Raw genomic sequence first — 24,032 nt, 5'->3', positions numbered from 1 at the left:
TTTACTCCACCTAGCGCATGCAACCTTAATCAACGAATAAAAAGCAGTCAATTTATTGTGAAAAGATATTGAAATTTTCGTTCCGCAAAAAAGAATGCGAAACACATCAACAAAATTGTTTTGAAATCTCTTATCCAAATTGAGTTTGTAAAAAAGGAATGGTGCATTATCTGAATAGATCTCTCGCTGTGGAAATAAGGTACGGTGTTGAGCTAACTATCGCACACTCGCAAAATAGATTTTTTTTACTTTGCTGTCATCAAACCTTGCTGAAACATCAAACTAAAATTTCATTAATGGAAAAAAATATAAACAAGTATATCAATTTATCAATGTTTTCAATAGGAGCCAGAATTCGGATCAGTACGGTTGATGGCACGATGTGGAATAAAAAAAGAGCTGTGATGCCACATATGAAGTCTGGATCTACACGCGGGGACGCGAGGTTATGCATGTATTTGTATAGGATGTACATATTCTCAGTGCGCAAATGGAATAAGGAAAGGGATTCTCCCGTGAAATACGTTATTTGGGCGAAGGGAATGCCAGTGAAACGCTGGTTGGCGGAAGATAAACATATATAATAATGTAATATATTAAAATGAAAAATTCAATTCATTTCCAATTTATATTCAACTTATAATGGATCAGTTTTACGAGTGCAATGTGCTTCTTATGGGGAACAGGTCGGAGTATACCAATCAACTGAATCAAGCATAGATTGGTGAATGGTCTTACGTCTTACTGACATTAAAATAAGATCGTTGTTATTAGATGTGTGAATGATTTATTGTGGTAATAAAGGCAGCATAATTCAAACTTGCTTGCAAACATGTTTGAACATCAAATGAAACGTTCAACCATAAAACCATTTGCGCTATCTTAAAAATAGCAGATAGAGAAGCATCTTTTCAAAGAGGTTTCTTTCTATTTTGTCTCTGATTCAATTTTTATTTCGGATATCTTTACTGAATTATTCATTACTGTACAGCATTAAAAGCACTAAAGCGTACGCTAGAGAAACAAACAAATGTTAAAGCTGAAACTCATTGCAATGCGAGAAAGTCGCTGTATTTATTTCCGTTACGCCCCTTGTAAACAGAAGAAGGCACACATACAAAACGAAATAAAACGGGACAAATCCTAAGGTCGGGCAAGTCCAAAAGCATGGCATCAAAAATAACGAATCAAACGCGATAAATAGATGTAAAACAAAAGTGGAAAATTAAAGATAAAAATCCGATTAGAATCAGAATCACAATAATAGCAGCCGTTCACCCGATACTGCGCAGCAAAGCAATAGTACCAATTGCTTCGCGTACACAAAGAAACAAGCACCAATCGAGAGCGCAAAAATCATCAATGAATAATTCATGAATTAAAGTTGCTGAGCATGAAACAATAACAAAACGAGAGGAACAAAAATGAAATGGGCGCAAAGACAACATTAATGACGAAAGGCGAAAACTCCATGTTGGTTAGCCCTTAATGGGAAAACTCGCCAACATTGATCCAAGCAGGCTTCGATTTATGGAAATGAATGTTACTAGGAGAGGGGCCACATAGCTCCTAAGGAATTAGCTCAGTTCGTACATGAATGTGAATTAGGGCAATGATTGCATAGAATTTTCACTCGTCATTCTAAATCGTAAGATAGTTAATCCATGTATCATATGAAGTTTCAATACTTCTCGACGTAATTTGAGGAGAAAGTAAGAAACAAAATTACAAAATAGAAAGCTTTGGTCCTAGTTTTTATTCGACTAATTGGCTTGAGCCTACTTCGCCATGTGACCGCAGATCAATTGATGAAATGAATATGGTACTCACGTTTTTGCTCTCCGTCGGTAACACGTCCCACATCGAAGCGACAATTTTTGACACTTCACCGAAGGACGCGTTTGGAGTTCGACCCTTAATGGCAGCTTGGGTGTCACGGAAGAACAATGCGTATGCGGAAACGGGCCTGTGAAAAAAACGAAACATTGGTGAATTTAAATATATAGTTACTTCATAAATCTGTCTGGGTTTAATGAATTGAGAATTAATTCATTTGAAATAAAATAACAGCATAAGTTATTTTTACAGGGTAATTTTAGTCGTAGTTTTTCTTCTCAATGATTTTTGAGTCAATGCAATATTTCATTATGGTTCAACTGAGAAAGCTTGGAAAAGTCGCCATCTTGGAAAACGAAAAAAGCAGTTTTTTTCTCACATCGCGCGCAATTGAATTGTAACTCTTATAAGAAATATTTATTGAAAGTAGTAAGGAGTAATTAATTTGGCTCGTTCTTAAAACCAATTGAGGCATGAGTCATTCGCACGGTGTCTTCAAAACAAATAAAAGTAAACAACGAGGGCCTCACCGGTTTCCTGTGGGGCCGCTACAGCTGAAAATGAAGCTTGCTGATCAGTAGTTCAGTCCTCTCTTGAAATTTTAGACTGATGTGCACCTGGATAGTTCCGCGTACTGGTTTTGTACTTTCGAACAGAAGTGCAATAAACTGGATATGTTCCATTAACACTTCTGCTTTATATATATATATATATATATATATATATATATATATATATATATATATATATATATATATATATATATATATATATATATATATATATATATATATATATATATATATATATATATATATATATATATATATATATATATATATATATATATATATATATTTCATCCAACACAGCCAAGAAAAACTTGTACATTTTAGTTCAGAGTCCTCGTACGTTTTTTTATGTATGTCATATCGCCATCAGTGTGTGTATCGTTGAATAGCTACTGAAGTTTTTAATTGTGTAAGGATGATGAAATGGTTATCGAGCACCGGATCCGAAAATTCTTCAGGTGTGATGACATGAAAGTGATGTATCTGCAATCATATTTCTTCAGTTAATTATTACTAAAATATAATTGGTTGATCCTGAGAAGGGCCTGTTGGTTTGTGGTTTATTGTGGTGGTCACAATATAGGGTCGCTTACTTCGGAGGCGGCGAGCCAGTTGGATGTCTTTCAGCAGGTTACTCGCTTGGCGTAGATAGCGCACAGATTGGTGTCCTCGCACAAACCAAACAGGTAGGCCTCGCCTTCTTAGAGGACTATTACGGTTGAGCTCTGGAAGCGTAATTCGATTTTGAAGCTCAGAGTAATCTCACGGATCAGACGCTGGATCGGCAGCTTGCGGATTAGTAGTTCCATTGATTTATGATAGCGGCGAATTTCTCAAAAAGCGACAATTATTGGTCGGTAGCGATTGGGCTTCTGAACTGGCTTGGACAATTTTTTGGACAGCTTTCGTTGCTAATTGCTTACAGGGAGCTTTCCTTTGGTGGGCTTGCGGACGGTCTGTTTGGTACGGGCCATGGCGCAAAAAAGTCTTCTCTACTGCTGCTGATGCTGGCTGATAGTAAAACGGTCAAACGAATGAGAGAAAAGACGGAGATACGCACTTATATTGCTCTCTCGCTCGATTTCGTGCCATGGCATTTCCATTCTTTTCTGTACTAATACTACTATAACCAAAACGAACATGCGTCTTTCCCTCACCATCCATCCAGTGGACAGCGTTTCAATACCTGCATTTTCAGCTTTTGATTTGATTTGATTATTCAAATTACAGATTTTTCGAAACGTGTACATTGAGAACGGATAGCTACTGCCAGATCTCTATCGTTGATTCTCTGTGCAATTTTTGTTCTGATGAAGCATGGAGTACAAACTACGAATTGTACGATCATCATGCTCATGCTCAATAAGATGATATGCCACCCACCGCGTCGCAAAGAATTAGGTAGAAAATACGGATTGAACCAATTGATCCCCACGCGTCGAAAAAAGGACTACGATTGGAAACTTTGCACGTCGAAATCAAGCATTTACATTCTACAAAGCGACGGCACAAAAAACGAGTTTATAGCTTTATAGTGCTATGCAAGATGCGTCAACGCAGACGATCAGTGAAAAGATGTGTGTAGTGTGGATTTGATCTTCAACTACAGCATCATGAACGTGCACTGCCCTCAGGAAGCGAGATCCGAGAACGAGAAATATGCATTTTACGCGCACGTGTCTGATAGCTGGCGGCAGAATATTAAGCTCCTCCGGCGACATGAACGTCACCTGTGGGATCATCTAATTATCAAACTGAGAACCAAATTGACCACGTTCTAACCCTAGTAACAATTGTGGTTAAAACTTAAATTGCACTTGTAGTGTGCTATAAAACTTTAATTGTTACTTGGGAATTAACGGAAATTTCTTCTTCACAAATGTTCGCACATTTCGCAATGCGAATATAGATTCGGAATGCCTACAGGAAGATCGGGATAACGAGGCAATGGAGCATCTGTACTGAGTTACGAAAAATCTATGACTAGGTAAATCTCTCGAGCAAAGGCTATGTGCCACAAGCCGACATATGAAGCGACACCAATTGAGACCTTCTCACGACCGAGTGTGAGGTAAGAGATAAGTGTATTATAACAAACAGCCAAATAACATCATGCGACGAGAGTATCGCAAGAATTAGTCCAGGGACACACACAGCTGACGACAGATTCCCAGCACCGGATGTACCTAAGATTCATGAGAAGATCGGACGGTTGAGAAATGATAGAGCCGCTGGCAATGATCAACTATTATGTAAGCTGCTGAAACATGGAGGAGAGGCATTAATGCCAAAAGATCCTGACTCCTGCGCTGCAGAAGACAAAAAGCTAAGTAACCGGGAAACTCTAAGCTTGTTCATTGACCCTACTCCACGCTTTTCTAAACTTTCTTACTTCAAATCCTTGCTCTCCTTTGAGTACTATGGCTCTTAATATTTGAAAAATACTTCACCTTCCAGTCCCTTGCTAATTATATGTCGTTACAATATAAAAAAGGAAAAAGATTGACTCACTATAAGTCGTAAATAAAAAAGGAAAAAAAATATATTTGCAATCTTTGTCAAGATGTAAAACAAGACTGCCACAGGCTTTTTTGTGTGGTCAATATAATAGGTGTGTGAAATATATTAACTGATTATTATTTTACTCAATACCATTATATGTTTAATTTGGTAAAGTTTGTATTCTGCGTGCTAATAAATGTATTTAAATGTTGAATAAGTGAATTATTTGTTATAGAATGGGTCGAGCATCTCACTGTACTCAAGTGGAACGAGTTTTGCTAAGAAATTTTGTTAAAGAAGATAAGAAGTACAAATAAATCGCGAATACACTTTGGCATTCCGAAAACTTCTTTACAAATGCCTTAAAACCTTTGAAAAAAGAAACACGCAAGAAAAACCCAAGAAAACATTTGCATTATTAGCGAAATCTGATCCATTCGCGTCATCCAGGACTATTACAGTACAAATTGGAAATGTGGTAAGTCCGAGAACAGTTCGCCGTAGGCTGTAAAACTCCAATCTTCCAGAAAGAATTGCTAAAAAGTTCCACTACTGCGAAGCAAAAGACTTCGCAGAAATATGCAATTTACTTTTCAGCAGCTTTAATGGGCCTGGTTCAGAAGGAATCAAAATATGGCGACATATCCTTCGGAGGGACGAATCAAAGATAAACCTGTTTTCCTCCGATGCACAACGAAACGTTAGACGTCCAAAGTGCAAAAAGTTTGATCTGCGACACACGCGAAATATGGTAAAGCACGCAGGCGAGAACAATGAGGTTTGGGGCTTCCTTGCGTGGAATGGCGCAGGTCCTATTTTTCGCAGCACTAAAGGCTAAAGAATAAACATCCTAAAGGATGTCATGCAGTCGTATGCCAAAGATAACGTGCCTTTATATGGCAGTTTCAGCAAGATATTGATCAAAAACACACATCGAAGTATGTAAAGGAATGATTTCGGAATAATAAAGTGACTATAATTTCGGACCCTACCAATCTCCTGTCATTAATCTCGTAGAAAATCTACGGAATGTACTTAAAAAGAAGTTATCAGGTCAAAATTTCAGAATTAAGGGTCGTTTGTGGGAAGCAGCTTAAAAGGAATGGTACACTATGCCAACGGAAACTTATCAGCGTTTGAATGACTCAATGCCAAGGTGAATGGATAAAATTTGGTTGAATAAGGGAGGTTACACAGGCTACTAGTTGTCAAAAATATTGAAGTCATAAAATCATTGGATTTGAAAATTTTTAATGCAATGGATTACAATACACCTATTTCATTGACCAGGTGCTTTTTTGGATTTCATGGGGAAGAGAGAGTTCCTGTACAGCATAACAATTGATTTGCAAATAAAAGTGTTCTTTTTCATATTTACGACTGTGTCTAACTATAAAATATTGGAATAAAAAAATATTTTTAGAGAAAACTCAAAATTTCATGTATTTTTATCTCACACCTATTTTATTGGCCAGCAGTGTACCATCGACACATTCTTTCTTGACGTTACAACGATTTGACCGACCTTCATTCTATAAATCTCTTATAACTTTTTCAAATGAACTCCTTCATCAAACCTTATTATAGATTCAGAAAATAAACGATTTTTTTGTAAGATTTGATCTACAACACTTTAATGCACTAGAGAAGGTATTTTAATAAACGATTGAGCAACGTCACATTATATTTCATTGAAAAGTCCACCTACGCTGTACTCTCCTCAGCGCCGGTCATGGTACGTTCCGATGCATTTACGCTAACAGCAACGACATGCGATGGAATTTTTGAACTTTGTTCTCGAGTTAGTATTTAGCCATGAATAATAATGCGTTCCCTGAATACGTGCATTAATCTCGTTTTTTTTGTTCGAATACTATATTTTAATAAGCAAAACTATCTGAGAACGAGTTATTGGGAAAGAAAACTTCTGTTCGAAAAAAATATACACTGAAAAAAATGTTTTTCACAGAAATAAAATTTAGCGTTAAAATTTAAAATGCAACCCGATCAGAACGACATAACAGAAAGCTATCAAATTTATATCTCATGTTGCTATTTATTACTCACTGTGTTATCTTTGTGATATCCCAATCAGCAAGGCAAGCAAACATATATCAAGATTATATCTTCTGGTGATATCATTGGACTGCTAATATGAAATTAATGTACGCATATAACGATGATGTTATAATAAGTTATACATATGTTCTTTCACAATTATCTTTGAACACTAACGGTAAACTGTAAAGCGGGCAAATGACCATTTGGTTAAAGCCCCAATAAACAAATCAATCAATCAACTTGCACACATTGCACACCGTCTATTTACTAATACGCTGAAGTTTCTTTTCATGCGTCGTTATTCAACTTTTTAAAGCAAATTTTCGAAGTTTTAGATGTAAGTGATCGGAAAACTTGTCAGTAAGGTGTTCGACTTACTTGGTTGCATTTTGATTAACAGATTATTTATTTTCTGAGACACTCGTCTGACACACAATTTCGAATATGGGTCTAATGATTTCAATGCCTTTATTCAAAAAGTTTTGGAATCGTAACGTTATCAACAAGATATTCTAAAGATTACAATTTTCATATAAAACTTATTTTGAAAAAAGATGTAAGAAGTATCAAGCATTCCAGATGAAATAATAAAACGCGAATTGAAATAAAAAAGCATTTTTATTTGTTATGGTACAGTCAAATGATTATATAATTAATTTTCTTTTAATCTATTGTGTATATTGCGCAAACGAATTTTCAGAGATTAAAACCTTTCTGATGTATACTGATTTCTACAATATCGTTATATATTTTGACGATCTTCAGTCAGATTTCTCCAATTTATGCGGGTTTTTCATAAACTATTAAAATTGTCCAGTTTGTGTGTTCGCCGAGTTATCAAAGCATTGCAATTTTTTATTTAAACCCCGCATAAAAAAGTTTGAGTTTGGTTGATTGTCGTATCTTTTCATTCCACGTAAGATAAGTTTGACATTTTACGGTTGAACTGACAATTGCTTTGAATGCGCAATGTTCTAATGTTTCCGCTGTATGCGATGGTTTTCGTTCCTCTTAAAAAATCATCGAGCTAACAAATTTTCGTAATAATCAAGATACTTGATTCATTTTGTAGAAAGTAAAAAAAAAGGCGACCTGATCAAATTGTTATTTGTGAGTATGCTGCATAAAGCTATTAATACAGGCCAGATTCGATTATCCGTAGGGTGCAGAAAAATTTCGCTTCGGATAATCGAATCATCCGAATAATCGAATCAAAACAAATGTTTATTTTTCTTCATGAAATATATTTGTTATATGTTGAAAAACAGTATCTAAAGTACATGCATCAATGTTTGACTTATGGTACATGCATTAATGTTTGACTTATGGACGAATATCGATCTCTTTATATTCTATAAAGTGAAAGTAAGACACGAAATATGTTATTTAGCCAACTTATTTTATTTTAAAGTATTGTGTTCGATTAATTCGATTAATTAATTTGATACTTATGTTCGGTCTAATAATCAAGACGCATAAAACTGAATTCTCTGTGTGAAACTTCAGTCAACTTAATACTGGTTTTAGTAAATTCAGACAGAAATAACCACTGAGTTTGAGATTACGCACCACTAGTTTGTATACAACAACAAAACTTTGGGAATCATCTATAAGAAGCAACACGCTAGATTTCACTGAGAAGCCCAAATTTTTGTTTCAATACCATCCAACACAAATCCAGTAATGGACGCCTGCTTAACGGTCTGCTGAGCGTCGCCCAACGTTGGTCCATCAAAGAACCAGCATTGGACGATTTTGAAATATGGATTTCTAAGGAGAATGAATTTTGCACACGTTACAAGTATCAAAAATGCACAACTTTTTATGCGCACGACACCAAGAAGCAGCAGTATTAGTGCATTTCCCCAAAAGTCCAGGCGGCCTTGCCTAATCGAAAGGAACGGCCGCGCTTCATGAAAAACCGCGCTTAGCAATTCTGTCGTAATGTTGCAAATTTGCATAACGAAGGGCTGAATGAGTAAACAAGTTGTTCCGTCCGATTGAGCCGATTTGTCCTGATCCCTACTTATTGCTGTGAAATATCTGCAAGAGGTTACACTACTGTCATGTAACACCATTTTCACAATAAAATTAAAATTTCACCACAAAAGACCTTATATTCTACATGCCGAATTTAACATCAGCGACAAACATGAATGCCGATTTTGGTTTTCATCATATTTATTTCACATTCCACAGCTTTTTATCAAAAGAAATTATTTCAATATCCTTTGAATACTTGGCAGGTCACGTTTCTGTAAAGTTTGTTCTAAATTTAACTAACATTGACTTGATTTGGCTACCTGTTCAATTTACCCCCCCCCCCCTGTTCATTTTACCCACAAGTCCCCTACAAATTATTTGTGCAGTTTTATTCATATTGGATCGATAAATTCCACAAATTTGTTACATCTCTAGCCATTCATCCGCCCTTAAACAAATAAACTTTGGTTTTGCGATCAATTTCGGGACATGGTAATGAAATGGCAATTGAAAATTGTATATTACAGCAACGTTCCGCTGGTCTAGGCAACCGTTACGTTCATCATTTACAAACTGAGAGAGTCTAAGCTTTAGTAACAATTTCCTTTTCGCGCTTTACATACATTCATGGAACGCCGCCGTGTGGTTGTCTATATCCATCCGGATTTCCACCACTGTTCCATATAGCGCGCTCTTGCGCAAAGAGATATATGTATAATAATAAAATTTGATTTACTGCCGTAGCTGGGGCAATAAATATACTTAATGACATAAATGGTCAAATTAAAATATCTCTACACAAAACAAGAACTCTGTAAGAGGATTGCTATCAGAATGGAATGTTTCTTCCGCCGTGACAGCAGCCATTGAGACAAAAGAAAACAGCATGTTTGCAACAATCCTGTTATGTATGGTTAGTCCATGGTCCACTGCGGCTGCCGGCAGTATTCGCGATAATAGTGATAAATTGTCGAACGCGTCCTAAATCACAGAAAAAGGGAATAATTTAGCTCGTGAATTATACACCAATTTGTGGCCGCAAGTGAGTTGATCGACCCTGGCGCGAAATATACGTAATCTATAATCAAGCGTTTCCAGTCGTTATCGAGTATCTTTAACAAGATAAGATGGAAATATTTAATGTTCATTCGTTCAAGCTTGATTGTCATTTGGTCCCTCTTTTGACGCACGAAACGCCCATACTGACGCCAACATTTACCGAAATATACACAAAGTTCAAAGATGTTGAAATTATTCAGTTTCAACCTAAAGCAAACCTTAAGGTTACTGATGAATCGGTAGCATTCACTTGAAAGAACATAATACGCAGATATTCCTACACTTTCTACAGAGCACACTAAACTGAATGGTCATTTGTTTTCCTTTCCGAAGAAATATCGAACCCCATTTTTCACTTCCAACTCATTGACTTTTATTATTAGCGAGAAAATCAGAATATTGATGTCGGGAACTAGTGCGATTGGTACATGCGTATTGAAAGCTTTGCTACAGCTGATAAATGGAGTTGAACATGGAAACAAAAAGACCAAACGCAACCGATAGTAACTACAAGTCATTTTAAGGGTTTTTAGTTATTGCTGGCGTAAACAAAATTGACTTTGTGTGTGTGTGCTGGGGTTGATGGGTGAACATTCCGAAATATGTGTGTTCAGGAAACCCCCTAGTACAAGTGTAATGAATTTTGGAGTTGTAAAATTAACGATAGAGTTCTGTTTTCAAATTTTTTATTCATCTGGGGAACCATACAGTAAATACACAGACTATCAGAGGTAACACTCTGTTTTACTAGAAGCGTGAAACTCACAGCGTCGCTATCGAATACTAATAAAAATGGATATCTATCGAATCTCGTCTGCACGGAACAAATGTCTAAGAAATTGCAGGTGGATACTATTTACACCGATTTAAAGGCAGCTTTTGATAGAGTTAATCATGAGATACTGATAACAAAGCTTGATAAGCTAGGGTGCTCTACTAGATTCTGCCATTGGCTTCGATCCTACCTTGTGCACCGTGAATGCGTTGTTCAAATTGGCGATATTGTTTCAGAATCCTTTTTCAACACTTCCGGAGTTCCTCAAGGTAGTACGCTAGGTCCACTACTTTTTTCACTGTTCGTGAACGATGCGGTTTTCGTGCTAAGCCGTGGAGGAAAGCTGTTTTTTGCCGACGACTTAAAATTTTTTCTTGTTATACGGAATGAAGCCGATTGCCGTGAGCTACAGCATCTTATTGACACCTTTTATAGCTGGTGTGTAAGAAACATGATGGTCCTTAGCGTTGCAAAATGTTTTGTCATCAGCTATTATCGAACGAGAAATATGGTTACCTTCAACTATAACATCGCAGGAACTCTACTATAACGCGTTGACCACGTGAAGGATCTAGGAGTCATTCTTGATGATAAGCTAACGTATACTCATCATGTCTCAGCGACCATCGACAGAGCCAATCGTTTGCTGGGATTTATTTTCAAAATATCCAACGAATTTCGGGATCCTCTATGCTTCAAGGCTCTTTATTGCTCATTGGTGCGCTCGCAGTTGGAATTTGCAAACGTCGTTTGGTGCCCGTATCAAGCTACGTGGAGCCTTAGGATCGAAGCAGTCCAGCGTAAATTCATACGATATGCGTTACGTGAATTACCGTGGAACGATCCATTAAACCTGCCACCATACGAGGACCGTTGTCGTCTTTTAGGACTTAATACTTTAACACGCCGGAGACATGCAGCGCAAGCTACCTTCGTGTCAAAGATTCTGCTGGCTGAATATGATGATCCGGAGCAACTAGCGCAAATCAACCTCTACGCGCCTACCCGTTCTCTTCGCCCTCGAGCCCTGCTGCATTCTGAAATGCGCAGCACTAACTACGCTGCCAATAGTCCAATTTTAGCAATGAGTCGTCGTTTCAATGAGTTTGCTGAAATTTTTGACTTCGTCATGAACTCTTCGCAGTTTCGTCGTCGTGTATTGTCACTATTTTAATTATGTTTAGTTTACCTTAGTTTAGTATAGTTCATTAAGACAAATTGTCAGTTGGACTTTTTTTTATACAAATAAATAAAAATGGATATAGCTGGATACGTATACGAAAACTGCGAATTGGGACCATATAATCAGATGAGACCATGTAGTTGAGCATTGTCACCGATGGACAGTGATGCCAGTTGGTTCAAAAGTTGACCAAAATCTCATAAGCTTTCTAAAGTATTTCTATAGTGCAATTATGTTAAACTCATAATAGATTTCTTATCTCATATGTTATTAAAGGCCGAACACGAAATTATTGCGACACCGAAAATGTCATGCCAATTTTCTTATAATGTTTGAAATCAAACCAAAATTTTAGGGTAGTTTTATACATATATTTGCTTCAACAATCAAAAGAAAAGTTAATCAATGGAGCCTTGAGTGTAAAATTGAACGCTTTTTCGCTTGATGCCCTCCATCAAAGTCTTTACAGTGTCATCCGGTACCTGTTTCTCAGTTTTTTTTCCATTTTCTTAACATGTCCTTCTCGTCTTTGACTGTCTTCTTGCTCTTCCGAAGTTCCTGCTTCATCATTGCCCAGTACTGCTCCACCGGGCGCATCTCCGGACAGTTGAGCGGATTCATGTCCTTTGGAACAAAATGGACAGAATTGGCCTCATACCACTTCAGGACACTTTTAGAATAGTGGTATGATGCCAAATCTGGCCAAAATAGCGGAGCTTCGTCGTGCTGCTGCAAGAACGGCAAAAGGCGCTTCTCGAGGCACTCAGATTTGTAGATCTCGCCATTTACTGTGCCGTTTGTCACGAAAGGTTCACTCCTCAGTCTGCAAGAGCAGATGGCCTGCCAAATGAGATATTTGGAGGCGAACTTCGACATTTTCTTCTTCTTAAATTTATCATCCACATAGAACTTGCTCTGGCCGGTGAAAAACTCCAACCCCGGAATTTGCTTAAAATCGGCTTTTATATACGTTTCGTCATCCATCACACAGCAGCCATATTTTGTCAGCATCTTCTCGTAGAGCTTCCGTGCCCGAGTTTTAGCCGTCGATTGTTGTCGCTCATCGCGGTTTGGGAAGTTCTGTACCTTGTACCTTAGCATTCTGGACGAGGCTCTGCGACATACCGATCTTTTTAGCCAAATCACGGCTTGAGACGTTGGGATTTGCTTTAATCATCCGCTTCACCTTTCCCTCCGTTTTTTTATTCTCCGGTCCCGGTTTTCTTCCAGCTCCTTTGCCGTGGTCCAACGTCAACCGCTCCTGGAACCGCTTCAATACTCTGGAGACGGTTGAATGGTGAATGTTCAACATTTTTCCCAACTGCCGGTGCGACAGGCCAGGAAATTCCAGGTGTTTGGAAAGAATTTGTTCTCTCGACTCGCGTTGGTTCACCTACATTGTCGTTGAATCGAAAAACACGACTTCGAGTTTGACAGCATGTAAACAATACACATCAATGAGAAAGTGTGCAAAATTTGGTTGATTTTAGTTATGCCCTGTTGAATGTGTCGCAATAATTTCGTGTTCGCCAATAGTTTGTTTAGAAAAAAACTGTAAGTGCGCTGAATAGGAAGATTCATTTTGAAAATATTATTGTGAGAGATGTAGATTCTCTGATAATAAATCGTGTTTCGTAATGAAAATACGGTCTAAAAAGGGTTCACATTCAAAAAGTTGTCCTCAAAGAAGAGTAATCAAATTCTACTAGTTATTCAAGGACAGTTTATAAAGCTATTTCAGAACTTTTGGGTTTTCTGATGTAATCTGCAGTCCCTCGCTGATGGATAACATGAATTGGCAAGTTAGTAAGATACATATCGACCATCAGGCGATCCACTACACCATTGGTCGGCGAAATTGCACTGTAACATGAAGAGTGAGGGCTGGCGATCGGAAGCGGAATATAAAGGGCTTCGACAAGGACCTTTTTGTGAAGCACTTCGTGCTGATAGCCTCGATCCAATTTTGAATGCCAATGAGCTATCGGAAACATTAGCAAAGGGGGTGTGGCATAACAATGGCAAGGAAAATGGAGTCGAGGAAATTCAGGCGTCCGGAGTATTGGTGGAACGAAAGGTTCAGCATCCTCCATGCTGTCTACCTGAAATCCAGAATATGCATTCAAAGAACAAGAAACTGAAGATTATCGTGGAGGATCTTTTTCCGAAGCACGAACCAACCGCATGTCCGCCTACACCGTACGTTGATGTAGACGGTGGAAATGCTGGTGACAATCGAGTCTCCAGTGACGAGATTCTTACAGTGGCAAACGGGCTGAAAGCGAAAAAAAATCCCGGTCCGAACGGTATCCCCATCGTGGCACTGAAAACCGCGATCATGACGTTTCCGGACATGTTCAGGATAGTTCTACAGAAATGCCTGGACGAAGGCTACTTTCTGGATAGATGGAAGCGAAAGGAGCTGGTGTTGCTACCAAAACCAAGGAAGCCTCCAGGAGATTCAACAGGCTGACAAACTACGCTGAAAGTGAAAACGGACTATCGCCGAGGCAGTTCGGATTCCGGAAGATCTCGACGGTGGACGTCAGATATCGCGAGGCTGACGAGGAGAAAGCATCCATGCAAAGGAGAAGAGGTAATCGCTACTGAACCGTGGTAACGATCGATGTGAAGAATGTCTTCAACAGTGCCAACTGGATGGCTATCGCCGTAGCGCTGCGCAGAATGCGGGTGCCGGACTATTTGTGCAAGGTTGAAAAGTCATTTTCCGAGTCGAGTACTGGTCTACGAGATGAACATGGGGCAGAGGTCAATTAGGGTTTCGGCGGGAATTAGAGATGGGCGAGTGAATCGCGAATCGGTCAAAAGAATCGACTCTTCAAAAAGAGTGAATGAACCGCGATTCTTTTTTAAAGAACTGCGATTCACTGAAGGAGTGACAATTTATTATAAACTCAACGAGAACCACAAAGAACCGAATGAGTTTTCCATGATTATGAAACACTCTAAAATAAGCGAACACATGAGCTCTGTTTGTCGTATACACGGAATAATAAATTATCAACTCATGTCATAACTAATTTAAATTTAATAATAGTTGTAATTTCAAGGGAGAAACTAATCTTGAAAATGGCAGAATATTTTGTGAAAAATGGCAATTTTTATTTCAAATGAGTACAAAACTGTCTAAATTGAAAAATTTTCTCGAAAATTCAACGTAAGGGGAAGGTATCTTATACAAAGAATGTGTATGCAAAGTTTGAAATAATTCGGTTAAGTAGTTTTTGAATGACAGTAATACCGCAGATCGTGTTTTTCCAGAGACATTCTACAACAAGTTTCGTCGCCGAGCCGCTTGTCGGTATTTATGTTATTGAAATGATACAATATAATGTAGCAAAGTTTTGGTCCATTCGCTTCACCCAAATTTTTAAAAAAATCGCGAAAAGTGTTTTTTTCACGCTGAAAAACGCACCCTCGTACCCATCTCGCCTGAACGTCTAATAAATATATTTTTAGTTTAGTTTAGTGAGTGAATCGGGCACGATTCGCTCTCCAAACTGAATCAGGTTGCCCATTAGAGTGGCTCGCGGTTGTATGGGAAAACTTCAAAATGATTTAAACTAGCGGGCACAGCACTTTTTGAGTTCCTTTTGTGGTCCCAAATGCCTGTGCAAAATTTGGTAGCGGTTGGTTGCTTCCCGGGTTTACGCATTGCGTTCAAAGTTTGCATGGGATTTTATATGGGGAAATCACTTATTTTGCATTTTAATTAATAAAGATCCCTATTTCACTGATAATGAACAACCAGCTGCATAAAACTATAGTTCAAACCTTGGTTAACAACTTTGCCGAAGACCGTAACTAGCTACGAGTTTTCAAAAAATAGTTATAACGATTTTAAAACTTATGGTAAAATCCAAATGCAGAAATTGATTAGTTTTTCCAACACTGCCGGTGCACCACCGACATCGACATTAAAAACTTAGATAAATGAGAATATATTCATCGCAGAGACTTGGTATGAAATGTATAGAATGAATTGCTGAATAAAATAGACGTAGTCAGAAAATGAAATGGCTTGTGTACTCCCCAGTCCCTTTTTAGATTGTTTTGTATAAGACAAAGAATCATTATGTCCTTGTAAAAATCAACGACTGAAGTTTCTTAATATTTTGATAGACCCAAATATGAATCATACTACAATCTTTGTTGTGGGAAAAAACATTTACAATATTTAGGATTTACACCTACATGTTATGTTATGTTTGCTTGATGCAAAAACTAACTCAGGTCTGGAAATCGCGTTAGGTTCTAACCTGAAGTATATTGCTGGTCCACCAAGATCACCTCTGTTTTGCGTGAACCTAACTTAATTTCATCAAAAAACGCTTGTTTGAAGTAACTATCTTGGTTTCGTTCCTAGATTCTCAAACGAAAACTTCAATAAAAACAATTCCGAGACTTCAAGGAATCTAAGGATATACATTTTTTTTTTAAATTCTGACTCTGAACGGCTAAGAAATAGGGTTTTAAAATATGTAAAACTTATAAACCGTTGTACCATTTTAAATGAGATAACAGTAGAGCCCTTAAATAGTAGCACTCAAACACGTAAGATTAATTTTTAATTCGACGGTACAAACCTGCGTTGAAGATGTGCTCCTTATGTTATACTAAACTATCTAAAAAGGGAACTGGGGAGTACACAAGCCTCCCCCTCCCTCTTCTTTTCATTTTCTGACTACGTCTGTGTTATTCAGCAATTCATTCTGAACATTTCATTCAAAGGTGCCAAGTCTCTGCGATGAATATATTCTCATTTGTTCAAGTTTAAAGTATCGGTGTCGTGGTGTACTGACAGTGTTGGAAGAAATAATTAATTTCTGCATTTGGATTGAACCATAAGTTTTAAAATCGTTATAACTATTTTTTTAAAACTCGTAGCTAGTTACCGGTTTCGACAAAGTTGTTAACCAAGGTTTTTCATATTGAGTGATATAGCGATCTTTATTAACGTAAATGCAAAATAATTGATTTCCCCATATAAAATCCCATACAAACTTTAAACGCAATGCGCAAACTCGGGAAGCAACCGACCGCTCCCAAACTTTTCACAGGCATTTGGGACCACAAAAGGAACTCAAAAAGTGCTGTGCTGAAAAATGTCATTGTCGAGCCACTCTATTGCCCATCTCTAGCGGGAATACCTCAGGGCTCCATTACACAGCCCAACGCTCGGTGTACATTATACACCGGAGTGCTAACACTGGAACTGCCCAAGTGAGTCAAGATCGTTGGCGAGACCCTCAAAGAAGTGAAGACGTCAACAGCAGAGACAATAGCTGTCTTGGTAACCTGGACGACTGATGTCAATTTGCAGCTGGCTTACCACAAGACGGAGGTAGTGGTCAGCAACTGAAAAAAATCCAGCGTATTGTGATCAGCGTCGGCGGACACTCAATTCCATCGATGCATGTACTGAAGCACTTGGGTGCTATGGCCAACAAATGGTTAAATTAAATCAACTATGTAGACTATGTATGTGAGAAGGCTGCAAGGACAACTAACGTATTGGCAAAGATCATACTGAATGCTGAAATGTAGTGTACCAGCATGGGCTGCTGCGCTGAATTCAAAGCGGAACCGGACGAAGTTGACAAGCACGTTTCGCCCAATGGCTATTCGTGTCGCGAGCACGTACAGACCGATATCGTCAGAGGCTGTATGCGTCATAGTCGGGATGACTCCCATCTGTATCACTCTAGCTGAGGACGTGGAATGCTACTAGCGGAGGAATACACGAAATGCAAGGATACTGCTTAGAGCGGACTCGTTAGCTAAGTGGCAGCAAGAGTGAGACAACGCAGCGAAAGGAAGGTGAACCAATCCATCCGAAACGCATTCCATTTGACATAGTTTTTGTGCGGGCACGCATGGTTCCGTAAGCACCTGCATAAGTTTGGGCATACTTTGTCACCCGATTTCTCGATGTGTGTTAACATGCAAGAGACGCAAGATCGAAGAGATGTGTCATCGATGATCAGTCAACAGAACAGTGATGAGTATACTCTCCGAGCTGCAGAGGAAGTGGCGAAGAAACCAACAAAGCAGCGCCACCAACTAGAAAACCGTGGAACAAAAAAGTGGAATCGGAAAAAATTTCGCCACCTGGGAAAACTCCGCGGAGTAGACTAGATCCATCGCCGAGAACCAGTCGAGCAGTACACTATGTAGCATTGGCTTGGGGTCATCGTGGCGCCAGCGAATCGGACGCCAGGCTCCACCGGAATAGCCTAATCGATCCCGACACCCTACCGGATAGCTCGTAATCTAGGCTAGAGGCTAGTTGGCTAGATCCGCCGCCGGGAACTAGATCGAGTAGATCGGGACGAAGCTTGGAGCTAAAAGGCTCACGAAAATAAGCATTCGGATTGGGACAAAATCCACCGTCGAGAAATTCACTGTAGGGTGGAATCTAATTTGGCTGGGAGCTAATTGGCTCACGAATCAGACATCGGAACCGAGAGAAATTCCGACGCCAGGGAACTCTCAGTCGAAGTAGGGTAGTTTCACCACCGAATAATATTCGAAGGGATCTCGATAAAGCTGGGAGCTAATTGACTCAATAAAACGGGTATCGGTGTCGGGAGAAATTCCTTCGTCGGGGAACTCTCAGTCGGAGTAGGGTGAGTTCACCGCCGAAGACTATCCGAGTAGATCGTTATAAGACTGGGTGCTGAATGACTTACAGAAATAGGAGCTAAATTGCTCAGTTAATCAGCAGCTAAACAGCTCATTGGAATGAGAACTAAATGGTGACGCAATAGATGGAGACAACAACCAAGAATGTGGTTGAATGGAATGTATTTTGTCTTTCTCCAGTCATAAAACAATTCAATGTGCTTCAACAAAGTGCAAATTTCAAGTCAAATTGGGTCATTGTGTGCACCAAACTGATGGTAGCTTTGCATGGGAAATACAAGTACTTTTTAAATACTTTATTTGAAAATTTATTTGAAAGAGTGATCATTGCATCATCCAATTGAATGCTACCACGTTAAAAAATATTTGAGCATTTTTTTCGAGAGTTATCCTACTGGCGCTGTAAAGTTAGGTTCTCGGAAGGGCTCCCTGATTTTAAAAAAACAGTAGTATTTGCAAATAAAAAATTCGAAAAAAAATACATGTATTTCCCATATACAACATCAATCGAAGTAAAGCTCGTGCTAATATGATCCAATTTGTTTCAAATTTTGTACAGGCATTTTTTACATTTTAATTGATCAATGACCGGCGATAAACAAAATTCGCACATCGCAAAAACAACTGCCACCCTAATGTTCATATTCTTCGCTGTTGTGTCTGCATATTGAGATGAAAAAAGGAGCTAAACACTAAATGAATCAGCCTTGGCTTAAGCAGCAAAATTGCTTTGTTTTTTTTCTATTTGTTCAATTTGCGCTGTGAAAGGAACAACTTTGCCATATACAATTTCACTAAATATATTTACCCTTGAGATGACAGGGCAAAGAGAAGTGAAAAACTATTTCAAAAATAAACATTCAAACGATAACAGCGTTATTGGTACAGATAATACAAACAACGCCATGAAGGGCGGTTTGATGAAAACGAAAACAACTTTAGGTGCGATGAAAGTTTAGAAATATTCCAACGGAAGTTGGCTAGATAGCCATTTATCCGAGAGGTGAGGTGGAATATGAAAAAAGGTTCTTAAACAAACATTTGACTCATAGATTTCCCAGCGTTATATAAGATCGCTTCATTTAGTGGTGCTTTGTGATGGAAATGTGTTTTCGTGTTTCTTTTATTAGATCACTATGCAGCATCCATCAAATCAAATAAGTTGGAAATAACATCTCGACTACAGTCGCCACAATTGTCATGAGGAAGATTAGAGGTTGAAAGAGCTTTAGATAGGTCTGGCACAGTTTGCTTGTGCAAAGTTTCCCAAAAGAAATTGGGGTCACTGCGGAATGTTACCTAATTACCGTCACATGCTCAATTAGAAAAAGCGAAGCGAAGTTGAATTATTTAAGAAAAAAATCTAAAGAAAACTGCTACAAACAAACACTCGACCAAAAGAATTACTAAAAACAAAAAAGTCATGCTGAACGAGGTACGTCCAACGTTTTGGCCGCGAGAATCCACAAATAGAAGTTATGCCTTGGTATTGCACACTTAGTAAAAATGAAAATAATAATCGACATAAACAACATGGTGACGTATTTTTCTGTGATAATAGAATCTTACATATTATGATATTGTAAAATAATATATTGTATCTTTATTAATGTGAAATCGCCTGAACAATCAAAGGAATTATGAATACACTGAAACCCCTTTGGTGTATCTTTGGTTGACAAAATGGAGGCAATGACAAAACATATCTATTTATTTTCTTTTATAAACCTAAGATGTTAAAATATTCAACATTATTCCGTATACATAGCTTCATAAACCTGGCTGGTTAACGAAATCGAATCAAAAGGCTGACAAAATGAGGAGCTGATAAAAACGGGTTTTCACTGTATTTATATATATTCTTGATTCTAAATTTGTGTAAATTAACGCTCCTTTTATGTGCATCTTGCGAGGTCTAAATATGTCTTAGTGTGTAGTTACATTCCGATGCAAAACTTGACCTTCTGTTTTAAAAAATATCGCAACAAATTCATAGGAGCTACTGTAGTGCTACGGCACCGAGCTTATACTGAGCACTAAATATCTTTTCTGGCTGGGGTTCGAGCATACGGCATGTGGCTTATGAGACCAGCACCTTACCCTCTGAACCGCTAGAATTGATCTGTGCAAATATTTCTAATATTCTGGAAATTATTGATAATTTAGAAATCGCTAGAAGTGCTGTATTTTCAATGAAAGTAGTATCTTTGTAATGTAGTAAGATCTTTAAGCTTTACAAAGCCATAAATAGGGATTCAATTTAATGATTTTTTAGAGCCGTAGCCATAGTTGGAACCTGTGTACATTTTTCGCGACATGTCAAGCCACCCGTACATTCATGCTCTGCTGAAAATGTCTCATGTCTCAAATAGGTTAGCTTCCAAGCCTCGATGGTTGGTCTCGTGACATGTCATGGAATTTAAATGCGTCATCGGTCTTGAGACTGGTCATGAGGATAATTTACCTGTCGCGCGTAAGGCGATACCAGTCACAAAGTTTACGAACCTGTACAAAGATGAACATTTTGTTATGGTTTGCTTGTTTGACCTGTATCTTATTCTTGATCGTTTAAGTACCGTGCAGTGGCAGATAAACGGAACGGTAGACGCTATATAAATTCAATTATTTTGAACTTTTTCAACTTTTTGATAATAAATGTAGCGAGTTACGAGGAGTTAAAAATCAATAGTTTTAGACATTTAAAACGCACACTGGGAAGTAAATGCGTCAAAATTGAAATTTTTTCATCTTTTCACAGATAAATATTGTTCGTTATTGCAAGCTACGAGGAGTTGAAAATCAATAGTTTTAGACATTTTAAACGCACACTGGGAAGTAAATGCGTCAAAATCGAAAAAAAATCAACTTTTCACAGATAAACATTGTTTGTTATTGCGAGTTAAGAGGTGTTGAAAATCAATCGTTTTAGACATTTTAAACGCACAAGGGGAAGTAAATGCGTCAAAATTGAAAAATTTTCATCTTTTCACAGATAAATATTGTTCGTTATTGCAAGCTACGAGGAGTTGAAAATCAATTGTTTTAGACATTATAAACGCACATTAGGAAGTAAATGCATCAAAATCGAAAATTTTTTAACTTTTCACAGATCAATATTTTTTGTTATTGCGAGTTACGAGGATTTGAAAATCAATAGTTTTAGACATTTTAAACGCACACTGGGAAGTAAATGCGTCAAAATCGAAATTTTTTAAACTTTTCACAGATAAACATTGTTTGTTATTGCGAGTTAAGAGGTGTTGAAAATCAATCGTTTTAGACATTTTAAACGCACAAGGGGAAGTAAATGCGTCAAAATTGAAAATTTTTCATCTTTTCACAGATAAATATTGTTCGTTATTGCAAGCTACGAGGAGTTGAAAATCAATAGTTTTAGACATTTTAAACGCACACTGAGAAGTAAATGCGACAAAATCGAAAAATTTTCAAGCTTTCACAGACAAATATTTTTTGTTATTGCGAGTTACTAGGAGTTGAAAATCAATAGTTTTAGACATTTTAAACGCACACTGGGAAGTAAATGCGTCAAAATTTGAAAATTTTCATCTCTTCACAGATAAATATTGTTTGTTATTGCGAGTTAAGAGGTGTTGAAAATCAATCGTTTTAGACATTTTAAACGCACACTGGGAAGTAAATGCGTCAAAATTGAATTTTTTTCATCTTTTCAAAGATAAATATTGTTCGTTATTGCAAGCTACGAGGAGTTGAAAATCAATTGTTTTAGACATTTTAAACGCACACTGGGAAGTAAATGCGTCAAAACCGAAAAATTTTCGACTTTTCACAGATCAATATTTTTTGTTATTGCGAGTTACGAGGATTTGAAAATCAATAGTTTTAGACATTTTAAACGCACACTGGGAAGTAAATGCGTCAAAATCGAAAAATTTTCATCTCTTCACAGATAAATATTGTTTGTTATTGCGAGTTACGAGGATTTGAAAATCAATAGTTTTAGACATTTTAAACGCACACTGGGAAGTAAATGCGTCAAAATTGAAAAATTTTCATCTCTTCACAGATAAATATGGTTTGTTATTGCAAGTTAAGAGGTGTTGAAAATCAATAGTTTTAGACATTTTAAACGCACATTGGGAAGTAAATGCGTCAAAATCGAAAAATTTTCATCTCTTCACAGATAAATATTGTTTGTTATTGCGAGTTACGAGGATTTGAAAATCAATAGTTTTAGACATTTTAAACGCACACTGGGAAATAAATGCGCCAAAATCGAAATTTTTTCAACTTTTCACAGATAAGCATTGTTTGTTATTGCGAGTTACGAGGAGTAGAAAATCAATAGTTTTAGACATTACGTACACTTGAAAGTAAATGCGTAAAAATCGAAAATTTTTCAACTTTTCACAGATAAATATTGTTTGTTATTGCGAGTTACGAGGATTTGAAAATCAAATTTTAGATATTTTAAACGCACACTTGAAAGTAAATGCGTCATCATGGAAAAAATCTACTTTCACACAAAATTTTTATTTGTTATTGCTAGTTACGTGAAGTTGAAAAACGATAGTTTTGGACTTTTTAGACACACATTAGTAAGTAAATGCGTCAAAATGGAAAATTTTTCAACTTTTCGCTAATTTTTTTTGTTTTTCGAGTTACAGTAAGATTCCGTTTTGGCACGTTCCGTTTTTGGCATGCTCCCATTTTGGCACACTCCGATTTGGCAACAAATGGGTTCCGTTTTTGTCAACATTATTGTTGTACATAATAAATCTTTTAAAAATGTGCATTAGATATTTTTTGTATCAATTGACATTGCATTTGACTTTATTTCCAAACACGGGAGTCATATTAATCCTCAGAAGCCCAAATCATTTTTTTGACATTAAAAATGTCTTACTCCACTATCTGGGGCTAGGTGTCATTCTAAAATCTAAACTATCTCCCATGTAACGAAACTATGTAAGGTTTGCACGCTTATAACTCCGATATTACTAGATGGATTTTAATCATTCATACACCAACCGATTCAGAGACACCTAACTTAAATATTGGTAATAATTTAATATCTCACCAATAAAAGTAGACTTTTAAAAATTGGTAAAATTAAAAAGTTCACGAAAAACGGGAAAATTACCATTCGTGAGGCAGATTTCTCAGACACAGCCGTCATTAGAGGGTAGGTTAGTGGCTCAATCACACACGAAAAGTCATAAATAGAAGCAACGCATGTCCGTTTAAATCAGTTGTTGCTCTTATCCCATACGAGCAACATCTTCTCCGGGCGATGCAATAAGCGCTATCGATTTTCGGCAACGTTGGCATTCGCACACACTCGCACCTAAGTGACTAAACCATATACGGTTAGTTTATAGATAGAGGTGACGCGTACCCGTTTGAATCAGTTTTT

The 24,032-nt window shown here is 37.5% G+C and overlaps 1 protein-coding gene across 7 annotated transcripts in view; it reads right to left on the bottom strand.

Annotated features, from left to right (window-relative positions):
* The window catches only part of LOC131676604 (TOX high mobility group box family member 3-like), a 275,645-nt gene that overhangs the window by 60,941 nt on the left and 190,672 nt on the right, over nucleotides 1-24,032 (bottom strand). For all 7 annotated transcript variants that reach the window (XM_058955772.1, XM_058955801.1, XM_058955753.1 and 4 more), the window contains one exon: nucleotides 1,831-1,966. In XM_058955772.1, the coding sequence (XP_058811755.1) occupies nucleotides 1,831-1,966 (136 nt within the window). The remainder of the gene's footprint in view (nucleotides 1-1,830; nucleotides 1,967-24,032) is intronic.

Source organism: Topomyia yanbarensis, chromosome 1 (assembly GCF_030247195.1).
Source record: "Topomyia yanbarensis strain Yona2022 chromosome 1, ASM3024719v1, whole genome shotgun sequence".
Classification (NCBI taxonomy): Eukaryota; Metazoa; Arthropoda; class Insecta; order Diptera; family Culicidae; genus Topomyia; species Topomyia yanbarensis.
The sequence above is the reverse complement of the archived record's forward strand: the minus strand, read 5'-3'. Positions and strand labels throughout refer to the sequence as shown.